This window comes from Balaenoptera acutorostrata, chromosome 6 (assembly GCF_949987535.1).
Source record: "Balaenoptera acutorostrata chromosome 6, mBalAcu1.1, whole genome shotgun sequence".
In the NCBI taxonomy this organism is placed as follows: Eukaryota; Metazoa; Chordata; class Mammalia; order Artiodactyla; family Balaenopteridae; genus Balaenoptera; species Balaenoptera acutorostrata.
In genome coordinates, this window is record NC_080069.1 from 38148337 (window position 1) to 38160535 (window position 12199).

General features: G+C 41.3%; 1 protein-coding gene across 10 annotated transcripts in view; it reads right to left on the bottom strand.

Annotated features, from left to right (window-relative positions):
* The window catches only part of AOPEP (aminopeptidase O (putative)), a 370314-nt gene that overhangs the window by 296667 nt on the left and 61448 nt on the right, over nucleotides 1–12199 (bottom strand). For all 10 annotated transcript variants that reach the window (XR_009008562.1, XM_057547855.1, XM_057547852.1 and 7 more), the window contains exon 3: nucleotides 1434–1600. Coding sequence is in view for 9 of the 10 variants with exons in the window: in XM_057547855.1 (XP_057403838.1) it covers nucleotides 1434–1600 (167 nt within the window). In the remaining variant the exon portion in view is untranslated. The remainder of the gene's footprint in view (nucleotides 1–1433; nucleotides 1601–12199) is intronic.

Here is a 12199-nt window from a genome sequence, read left to right on the forward strand (position 1 = left end):
GCCTAGTTGAGGCGAGTGGGGGCTGCTCTTCGTTGCGGTGCACGGGCTTCTCATTGCAGTGGCTTCTCTTGTTGCGGAGCACGGGCTCTAGGCGCATGGGCTTCAGTAGTTGTGGCAAGCGGGCTCAGTACTTGTGGCTCGCGAGCTCTAGAGCACAGGCTCAGTAGTTGTGGAGTATGGGCTTAGTTGCTCCTCGGCATGTGGGATCTTCCCGGACCAGGGCTCAAACCCATGTCCCCTGCATTGGCAGGTGGATTCTTAACCACTGCACCACCAGGGAAGTCCCTATAGAGAGATTTTAAATACCGGAGGGAAATGCAACAAAATGTTAGCAACCATTTTGTTTAAAATTATTTAATTTTATTACTTTTACTTTTTTGTATAAGTCTCTATAATAAGTAGTGGAAGGAGACACTATATTTTAAATAAAGAAATATTACAATTACAAAAATTTTACCTGGCATCAACATGCCCTGGATCTCAACTGAAAGTGTTAATTATTGCAATAAGCAAGAAATTCGCAGACAAAACCTTGATGATGCATTAGCACTTGCCTTCCATCTTTCTTACACACCTTTGGTTCAAAACTTCATGTCCAGGGCTTCCCTGGTGGCGCAGTGGTTAAGAATCCACCTGTCAGTGCAGGGAACACGGGTTTGATCCCCGGTCCGGGAAGATCCCACATGCCGCGGAGCAACTAAGCCAGGGGGCCACAACTACTGAAGCCTGCACTCTAGAGCCTGCTTGCCACAACTACTGAGCCTGTGCTCCACAGCTACTGAAGCCCTTGTGCCTAGAGCCCGTGTTCTGCAACAAGAGAAGCCACCGCAATGAGAAGCCCGCGCGCTGCAACGAAGAGTAGTCCCTGCTCACTGCAACTAAAAGAAAGCCCACGTGCAGCAACGAGGACCCAACGCAGCCAAAAATAAAATTAATTAATTAATTAATTAAAAAAACCAAAACAAAACTTCACGGCCAAATAGTGTACAGAACAGATGCAATACTAGGACGACTCCCGTGGGCCAGCCAACAGGAGCACTATCGCTCAGCACAATGAATAACCCTGTACAGGCTCCATGACCAAACCACAGATAACTCTACTGTAATGGTGTTTCCATGACACACTTGCCTGCCCAGAAAGTCTTCAACCAAGACCACCCACTTACGGCCCACAAACCATCAGCTGAAAGCAACTGCCTTAATAATCTAGGAATTGATAACTCTGGCATGAAGAGCCCCACATGCCATGCCTAGGCTCCCAAGTGCCTCTCCCCATCCCGGGCTGTTTTCTCCGACAGGATGTTTTATTGTATGTTCAGTCCAACCCAGCTAATAAAGGAGCTCTTTTAAAGTGGAGAAAAACACCATGTATTGGGTTGCTGGGTCCAGCATGTGTGCAATACATAAAGAAGCACAGAACACATGTACAGTACCTTCCCGAAGCTGTGTTGGCTTGGCAGAATTTTCCCCACTCATTAAAACAACAAAAGATGCAGCTGCTCGAACTGTAGCCTGCCATGTTGACATGGCAACGGGTGGCTCCTGGCATGGAAAAAGGGCCCTGTTGTTTATGGGCGATCCCATAGTATAAACACATGGCCTGCAGAAGAAAGACAAAGAAACAAAGGGGGAGAATCTTTAAAATGAGTTGTCACTTTTCTCACCACCATGGTAGCGAAGGTTAAGTTGAGCTTTCAAAGAGAAAATATCTGAGACTTTGTAGTTGACTGGTTTCAGAGCATCTTGAACTGAAACTGCCAAGGGCTGTGTGAATAGCTGAGTGGTAATTTCTCCCAAATGAATTACTTAAACATGTAAAGAGGGTTTTTTGTTTGTTTGTTAGTTTTTTTAAGGGGAAAAATATTTTTTTGGATAAAGTTTTAAATACTAGTCTGCCAAGTTAAAGTTTACACTAACCTTGCCCCTCCCTTTAGGCCCTTAGGCCTTCGAAAGAAAAAAGTTTTAGAGACATTCTTAAAAATTTTTGGAAAATATTCTGGAAAAGAAAGTATGTTTAGCGATCACTGAGATATTAATACTTAGAAAAACAAGCTGGTGGTCTCAAATCCATTGCTGGCGGACAGTTACCCCCAATCTTGGAAACCACCATCTCAGATGGAACCCTTGTGGGAATCCTTGTGTGGAGGCCAAGAACAGGGGTTGGCATATCAACAGGACTGTAGGTCACAACAACCAGGCTTGTGACGGGAAGCCCAAGTGCAGAGTTGTTACCAAAGCAAGTGTAGGAAACCAACGGCATGACATTAGGGCTCATTATGCTACAGTTAAAAAACACAAACCCACACATACCAAGAACGATCCCTTCCATGATTAAGTCACAGACAGAAATGGAAAAAAATCTATGAGATCCAAGAAATCTATTCTTTTAACACCACAGAGGAGAAGGTACAGACTGACCCTCAGCAAGATGTCTTAGGAAAATGTTTCTACTTTTTGCTTTTCAGGAGTTATGGCAAATATGATATAGTTTTAATCAGCTTGATTTATAGAGTAAATAATAGAGCAGAGCACTACCTCTCTCGCATAAACTGGTTTTCCTTTTTAGTTAACATTGTTATGACTGAACATTTATTGTGTTCTTACAATGAGCAAGAACACATAGAATGATGGCCCCACTCCATCAGTCAGGGTCCAGGAAGGAAAAAAGAAACCAGTCTAGGTCTTAATAAACAGAGGTTATTTTATATAGGGAATTGGTCATACAAGTAATAGAAGTGCTGAGAAGCCAAACAGGGAAGAGTGAGGCAACTCAGAGATTAGACACAGTGGTAAGGAGCTGTGACTCCACAGGTTGGAGGAACTACTGTTACTGGGTGTTACAGGGTCATTTGACAGAAGCCAGAGTCACAGTGGGGAATGTCCAATGGATGCTGGGACCAGGGAGACTCAGTCATTGATGGAGATGCCAAAAGAAGCAGAAAGAGGGGAGGAAATACCTTGTATCTCACCAACTCTCAAATGTTCCATCAATGCCCCACGTTGGCCAAACCTGACAGGAAGCCAGAAGACAAGGCAGCCTGAGAAATGAGGTTCCTTGTCATTCAGAGAAGATCATAATAAGAGCAGAAAATGGACCTTAGAGCAAACAGGCAGTCTACCTCCTAGAAGTGTATATGCTGTGATAACTCATAGAATTGACATGAGGCAGGGAAAGAAGATTAGAAATTCAGAAGACTTTAGTCCTGGCTGGGTTACCAACTCATTAAATGGCTATGGAAAAGTCCCTTGACCTCTCTGAGTCACATGCAAAATGGGGATGGGGGGCAGGTATGTGACTTCTATTGTCTGTTCTGGTCTGTAAACCTATGATTGCGTCCCAGAAACGTAGACACAAGAACAAAGGCAAATTTTCATGGAAGGCCCAGAATCCCCCATCGGTTTCAGTGAGTGCTGAGCTCCCACCCTGGTCCCCTTGGATCCTTGGTTAATTGACTTAGCCTTAGTTAACTGCCCAGCTTCAGGTTGTTTGAGAACCTAATGACAAAGTCGCCTAAAGCCACCTCCTCCTAGGCGGGGCTGCTGGTTGTGTTTGCCTGGTGGGGGGATGCTTTAGCAGCTCAAGTTCTGAAAATTCCACCTGTTTTTTCCCAAAAGGCCCATCTTAGGGAAGGATCCCAAGACGAAACGTATCGTCAGTGGAAATGGAGTATATTGCCACTGGCCAAATGGCAGGTATAACTCCTCTTCCTCTGACAATGGCAGCCATTGAGAATCAAGGCTTTCTTTCTCACTGAAGCAGAATGGACCCCACAATTTTGCTCAGCTCATGAGCTTTAGGAATCCACTTCCAATCTAAGCACACTTGTGGAGATAAACCTATTTGTGATGCTCACAGGGAAGTGGGAGGCCCTTGCCTAGAGATCGCCTAAGACTTTCTCTGCCTCATGCACAGGGGAAGCTGACCCCATATTACGGTCCTAAGTCCTAGGGTACTTAGGCCAAGTCTGAAAGTATCTGTGCTCTCTCGCTTTTGCACGCAGCACCGCATTTCCCTCGGGTGACTCTGGTGCTACAGGTCTTCCCTTCCCTGCACAGGGAGCAAATCCTCCCCAAAAGACTGGCTTGCCCAGATGTTTGCTCTCCTTCTTCCGATAAGCTTGGGTTGGAGGTCACGCTGGTATATTATTATGCGTTCCACGTGTGCCCTTGGGTATGTGGTCCCCAAGGCTTCCTCCATCAGCCTCCATACCTCTTTCCAGAAGAAACAATCAGATTTGAGATGAGGTCATCTGTGAGAAACACTGCAGAGGAAGAATCAGAAAGACATAGTGATTTGCTGAAGGAGAAGGAGAAGGAACAGAAGGCCTCTCTGAGGTAACCAACTTCCAAGATGGACCCCAACGACCCCTGTCCCTGGTACTCACACCCCTGTGTAGTCCCCTCCCACACTGTATCAGGTTGGCCTGTGTGACCGATGGCTATGGCAGAAGTGATGTCACTTCTGAGATCAGATTATTTAGAAATCTATGGCTTTTGTTTTTGGGGTTTTCCTCTGTGTCTCCTCACTTCCTCAGGGCAGGGCGGGGGGTGCCATGTCATGAGGACACTCAGGCAGTCTATGCAGGAGCCCATGTGGTAGGAACGAAGGCCTGTGGCCCACAGTCAGTGAGGATCTGAGGCCTGTCAACAACCTTGCACGTGAGTTTGGAAGAGGATCTTCCAGCTCCAGCCAAGCCTTGAGATGTCTGTGGCCCCGGCAGACGGCTGACTGCTACACTGTAAGAGATCCTGAGCCAGAACAACCCAGTTCAGCTGCTCCTGGATTCCTGACTCTCAGAAACTGTGTTTAAGTTTTGTTCTTTTAAGCTGTTTAGTTTTGAGGTCATTTGGTATGCAGCAATAGATAACAGAATTTTCCCAGGTTTCTGCCTCAAGAGCTAAGATGGATCGTGAAGCTATTAAACGAGAGAAGAAACTAAGGGTGCCAAGCAGGTCACAGGAAGGGACAAGGCAGAAGGAAAGTTCCTACCTGTTTAATTTGTGTAGAAAGGGCTTTACACACCATATGGCAAAGGACACTTGTATGGACACAGAGACCTCAATTTCCTAACCCCAAACAGTATAGTGTCCAACAATGGGACTGAGTGTCTGAAATTAGACCTATCTCAAAAATTTAGAAATGGTGATTTTATGAAGTAGTAAGTATTGATGTTGCAGGCAGATTTGAGTCTGGGTATCGTACACAAATAGGGAGGTGGGGAGGGAATCCTTCCATTGACTGGATTTAAAAAAGCTTGTTATCACCATCATTTCCTCCCCAGTTCTCTATTATTTCCCCCCTCTAAACAGCCTAGTTCTAGATATTCTGTTCTAGAGTTTTGTCCTGATCCCCTGTCATCCTCTTGAAGGCTCTCTTTGCATTGGCGCCTGAAGTCTCCCAACCAAGGGGATTAGTTGCCTGGCCAGACCCCAGGAAGCTCTCACCTCCAATCCTCCCATTGTCCCCACAAGTCTCTTTCCCTCTCCTCTTTATATGTCTGGGGCATCCTTTCTGCCAAAGTCTATATGTTTTCTTTCTAGCTTTCCACTTGGTCTCCAGAGCTATAACTCTGAAAGTATAGATCAAGTCATCTATCTAAAAGCCACACCCATAAATATACCCTTGTCTGATATAAGACTGAATCACGTCCTTATTGGAATGTTTTCATAAATAGGAAAACAATCCTAGGCAAAATTTCTTGAAAATGTAGATTCCCTTCATGTTCCCAGTCTACTCCCTTCTTGGCCTTTTCTTCTTTCTCAGCTGCAGCTTCCCTCCTCCCTCCTCAACACACCTAAACCGAGTGCCAGTGACTTCATAACGGATGGCTTTTTCAGCTTTCACAATCTGATATTCTTATGCATGTCACACATCATGGTGCAAATGTCTAAAACAATCTAAAGTTAAGTAACTACATTTTAACAGGGATGAAAGCTTTAACCCCTGGATAAAGGTCTAGTGGTGGAATTTTGGGCATCCGACAGAAAGTGGAGAACTGGTCGACATAAGGTCTTCATGGAGTCATACTCTCCTGAAAATCATACTCTCTACGTGGTGACTCCTATCACACACACATTCCCCACCCCTCCCTCCCCCCACCCCTGTGTCCCAAGAGGGGAGGAAAATCTATGTGCATTTATAAACATGCTCTGCAGTTATCTGGATGTGTAATCACCAAAAGAAATGCAGCTGTGTTTATTCAACATGCACAGCCTTGCACCTCGGCCATGTTGCTAAAATGCTTACGGGATAGATGTTTAGGCGCCAGCCTGCAATTCTGATGTTTATAACTTCATTATTTCCCAACTGAACAATTCCTTCCAACATGAAAAGGAAAACTCTCTTTCACCAGGGCTCGTTCTACATGCCCTGGGATACCCACCCGCATGGAAGACCCCCCTGGAGAGCCCAGACTAACTGCACAGGAGTTGTGGGAATGGGAGGAGGCCACTGAAAATCAGAAAGAAAACAGGGTAAGATGGGGGTCACAGGCAGGCCCACGGCTTGTTGCCGTTAAAGAACTTCTAAATTGGGGAAGAACCTGTCAGAGTAACAATTACTTCAGCTTCTTGTTACATGTTTGTGTGTATGCGGAGCAGTCAAATGAGGATAAGATACACTACGCTGCTATGGTCTGAATGTGTCCGTCCTAATTCATATGTGAAATCTTGATGCCCAAAGTGATGGTATTAGGAGGTGGGGTCTTTGGGAGGTGCTTAGGTCATAAGGGCACAACCCTCATGAATGAGATTAATGCCTTTATAAAAGAGGCCAGACCGAGCTTCCTAGCCCCTTCCACCGTATGAGGCCGCAGCCAGAAGTCGGCAGTCTGCAACACAAAAGAGGGCCTTAACCAGGACCTAACGATGCTGGCACCCTGATTTCCGACTTCTAGCCTCCGGAACTGTGAGAAATAATTTTCTCTTGTTTATAAACCATTCGCTCTGCAGTATTTTGTTATAGCAGCCCAAATCGACTAAGACATCAACTAAACTAACATGTTTGCTTGTCTTTTTAGGAGGAGCCATTTTTAAAGCCATCTATAAAACTTGTAGGGAATAGATTCAAACCATATATTTTCTTTATTTTCAGTTTACTATATGCATGTCTTTTTGCAGTTGGAGTAAAAGGAGGTTATTTTTAGTTTAAAAAAAATGTTTCAAGTTTCACCACTTTCTATAAAAATCACCCATTTTCAGAGACTTGATTATCACAGATCAACAACTGGGGAGAGGGCTGCTTCCACAGACTCCAGTAGGAGGTGATGAGCCCCCTGTTGCTGTGGGTGTGGCTTGATGGGATGTTTTCCCACACTGATCTGGTCACTGGAAGCCAGGGGGCCACAGATGTGACAGCTCAGTGGGTCAGATTCTTTTATAAACTCCCCAGAGTTACAAAGTCTTCAGGCCTCCTCTAATTCCCTTCCATCTGTACTCCTTCCTGCACCCGATCTTTTTTATGGCTCCATGGTCTCATTAAACCTAAGTTACAATTTCCATTGTAGGTAAGCAACCCTCTTGCTTTCTTGTTACACAAAAACCAAGAGCAGACTACTAAAACAGGAAGTGTCAACCACAACTCTCACCCCTATACACACACACACACACACACACACACACACACATTCTCACACACACCCCTTCTTTATTATCATTCTTCTTCATGGCACAGTCACCAAAACTGTGACTCACCCATCATAATGAACATATACGGCAAGTCCAAGGAGAATGCTGCTTTGACTTGGATAGATTGTGTGTATGGTCAAAATGGACTGGACTGAAAGTGGCTTTGAGTCAGAAAGTCACCTCTTCTTTAACAGAGGTGTTTTGGGTGCAAAATAAGCAAGCTGTTTGTACAGGCAAAGATAGTACTTTTCATCTGGAAGTCCCTTGTGAGTATAGGATTTCATGTATGGAAAACATTTGGAGATCCTCTCATGGAATTTTCTCATTTTACACACGAGGAAATTAAGCTCCAGAGATGTAAAATGACTTATCTGAAGTCACACAGCTAGTTGGCAGCCCAGCTCTGAGTACTCAGTTCTCTTGGCTCTCACTTTTTAGATTCTTTTCAACACTCCATGCTTTTGGTTATAGGTCATTTTGATTTGTTATTTTCTGTTATGTTCGGTGATTCATGTTTTTTTTGTTGTTGTTTGGTTGGTCATTTTTGTTACTTGTTTAAATTAAGAGAGTCCATCATTGCCTTTTCTCCCAAGACTCAACTGGGATTCTGAGAAATAGAGATCCATCTAGACAGTGCCGCAAGGGGATAAGGAACCTGAAAAAGAACACTTCCAAACATTTTCATGTTTGGGATTATCAATTCCTCCTTTGCAGTTATACAATGATATTACAGAATTAATGGGTATTTCCCCTTCAGTTCTCATGAATTTTACATTGGTTTCTTGATGCAAGTAGGGGGGGGGGGAAAGGTATTAATTACAGAAATGTTCATTTTAGACCTGAAATCTCTTCTAAAATATCTTCTGCTCATTCTTTTAATTTTAAAACTTAATAGAAAGATACAAAACAATGAAACTATTTTCGTGTTTGTGTGTGTGTGTGTGGTGGGGGGACACGTTTTAACATCTGGTTTTGATATCAAACTAAAAATACTCCAAAGGTCTACATCGTCCTTGGTCCAACAGCTGAACAATATAATTTTAAAAAGTCATTCCCTCCTTAGTATTTTGCCAACATCATTCTGGCTTTGTCTAAAACAAAGAAACATCATAGTGATCTAGGAAATTTTAAATTTTAATATCACTTTAAGTTATAATGTATTTTCCTAGTCAGCTATGTTTAACAATAACCCAAATAATTATAGTTTTTAAAATAAATTTCCTATGTTTAACTGAATTTCCCCTCCATTCAACTCATGTTCAGTGATGTCATTAGCTTAAGCAAGATCTCCTAGACCACTTGGCTGGTTCCACAACTATTATAATGATCCAAAGGGAAAAAGGAATGGTTACCAGAAAAAAATGCTTTGGTTTTAAATATCATTTTATTCACTGGAATGGAAAAAAAGGCAGGAAAATGCAGAAAGTACATAAACTTTGAATAAAGATTTCCATTTTTTTAAAGATTTTTTTTCTTAAGTATGTTGAGGCTTTAGAATCAAAAAGATATTAAGGCCTCTTCCTGTCTAGCTTAGCAAGAACACTGTTACACATTCTTGACTGTTCCAGGTCTCATCAAAATATTTTTAAAGGGCACACATACTCACACACCACACAAAAGTAAACATCTTTTCCAAGAAGCATGTATCATATTGTTATGTATGTGGTTATTTCATCAGTCATTTTTAAAGGTCACCTAAAATCCAGTATCTGAATGATGGAGGCAAGAAAGAGCATTTAGGTTCAAGAGAAGCCAGAACCCCACAATGGCTAAAACAAAGTAAGAAAATGTAGTTTTTATATTTCCAGCTATTTCATTTTAGAACTAGAATAACAATGAAGAAGAAGAAATGACTGACAATGATTGAAAGAAATACTCTTTTGCAGCTGCAAATACATTTTCAGTTCTTGACCAGAGAACATGCTACTTGGTAAAAATGGGACGAGAGCTCTTATGAAAGAGGAATTTGAGGATGGAAAGATGATGATTTTTTTTCAGATTTGAAGTTTATTCTTTAATGAGTTTTTTATTTTATCAGTTTTAGATTTATTTTTAAAAGTACAAAGATAAAACACAGAGTCCCCATATATTCCATACCCAGTCTGCCCTACAATTTACATTAGTATATTTGTCACAGTTGACACATTATTATTAACTAAAGTCTAGATATTAACTAAACTACTCAGATTTCCTTAGTTTTTCTATAAAGTCCCTTTTCTATTCCAGGATACTACATTAATTTTAATCATCATCCTTAGGCTTCTCTTGACTGTGACAGTTTCTGAAGACTTTATGTTGGCCTTGAGAGTTTTGAGGAGTACTGGTCAGGTATTTTGTTGAAAGTCTGATTTATCTCATGTTTTTCTCTTGGTTAGACTGGCGTTATGGGTTTTGGGGAAGAAGATCACAAAGATGCCATTTTCATCACACCATAGCAAGGGTTCATACTATCAATGTGACTCATCACTGTTGATGCTAACTTTGATCTCCTTGCCAAGGTCACGTTTGTCAGGTTTCTCCAATGAAAATTTACTTTTTCCTCCTTTCCATCCTGTCCTCTTTGGAAGGAAGTCACTATGAATAGCTCACACTTAAGGAGTGAGGAGTTATGCTCTACCACGTTAAGGGCAGAGTATCTATATAACTTGGACATCTTTTGCACCATGGATTTGGCCATCCTCCTCTATTTGTTTATTTAAGTCAATCACTGTTTTATATTAGTATGGACTCATGGATATTTATTTTATATTTTGGGTTATCATCCAAAACTATTTTATTTTGTTGCTCAGTTTGAGTTATTAGGAGTTCTTTCAGATGGCTCCTTGGACTTTGACAGACACACGTAATTCCAGGTTCTTGTTGCTGCTGTTTGAGCATTTCCTTATTTTCCGGCACTATAGATGCTCCAGCTTCACCTTGCATGTTGCCTGCCCCAGTCCCAGCCATTTCCCCAAGAAGCCCTGGTTCCTTTACTGGAGAATATATCAGAAACCAAGATCTGGGCGCTAGGGTACACTCACTGCTTCTAAACCCACTCAGCTGACAAACAAGGAAATATATGTGTGTATGCTATCACTTGTAAACATCCATATCTATAATTATTTCTATATGCAACCATCTGTATCTATAGTATGCTAAACATGAGTTCACAGTGATGTCTCCAATTCTAATCCATTTCCACATGGATCATTCTAGCCTCCTCCCCTTGCTCATCTGTAATCTCCCTCTTCAACAGTGAGAAACCTGGCTCCCATCATCTGCATCCATTTACTAAATTGCTCAATTCCAGGATACACGTACAGTGGTACCAGGATTGTTAACCTGTACCCCCATGGGAAACAACTCTATCAACTACAGTACAGTATTTATGTACAGTTCCTTTTGCCTTTAGCCTTACAGATTCAACTCATTTCCAAAGTTACTTAGGTCAGTATCTTTTTCCTCTACTCCCTTCATTGAGGTTGTTTCATACATTTTTAATATAGCTAGATTGTTCTGTCACATTTTACATTTCATCCCAGGATCCTCTGACCTCTTAAGTGATTATTTATTTATATATTATCAAACAAAATAACAAGTTTTATTCTCAACAAGGGGTAGGATGAGAGTGGGAAGGGGAGAAGCCACTGATGGAACTTGAAAGGAAAAGTACCAGTTTAGAGCTTTTCTTAAGTTTCTGTCTAGTATCTGCTTAAAAATAGAAGTTTATTGAAAGCTAATATAATTTGTTTTTTTAAATGTATTGAAATCTTTGCATACAATAAGGGACATGGTAAAAATCAAAAGTAAGAAACAGAGCTCCCTTTCACAATTAACGCATGGATTTTTCTAGGAGCTTTCAGTAACTTTATTCAATTTTCCTACTTGTAAAATGGGAATAAAAAGTTTCTCATCCAGACTAAGAATTTATAGTAGGCATATGGATAGTATTCTGCCATTCAAGGATAAAAATGTAACCACTAGTTTAGTTTAATAAATGTAGACTCTATGCCTTGAAGGAAGTAAGCTCTACCCAGTTACATTTTTCACACAATTGTGAAATTTTACATTTTCACACAATTATATTCATAAAGCATTGTAACCCTGATGATTACTATTTGCTCATATCACTAAGCAATTATTTCTGTCTAGTAACCTGGGATCCTTGGGCATTTTAAGTTCTTACAGTATCCAAACAGTTACCAGTATATACCTAGATTTATTCTTAAGCATGTGGGAAAATTTACAGAGATTTGGTGGCCATTCATGGAAGATTATCTTGACTGTAATAAAATTCCCCCCCAAAAAAGAAAAAAAAAACGGAGAAAAAAAATCTTTGAGGATTAAAAAAAAATTTTTATCCCTGTAAGACTGCATAAATGCCATTTATTTACTAACATATAATCACAAACTTCCAAAAATACAGGTTAAACTCCTGCTGTGATCATGTGTTTTACTGAATTTTCAGAAAAGGAGACATCAAGAGTAAATTCAAGTCAACCTTTCAGGAGCAAAATGTGCCCACGGACCTTCTGAGTTTCTTTAAGGAAACCAGCATTTATCAATAACTCATTCCTATTCAACACTTTACATG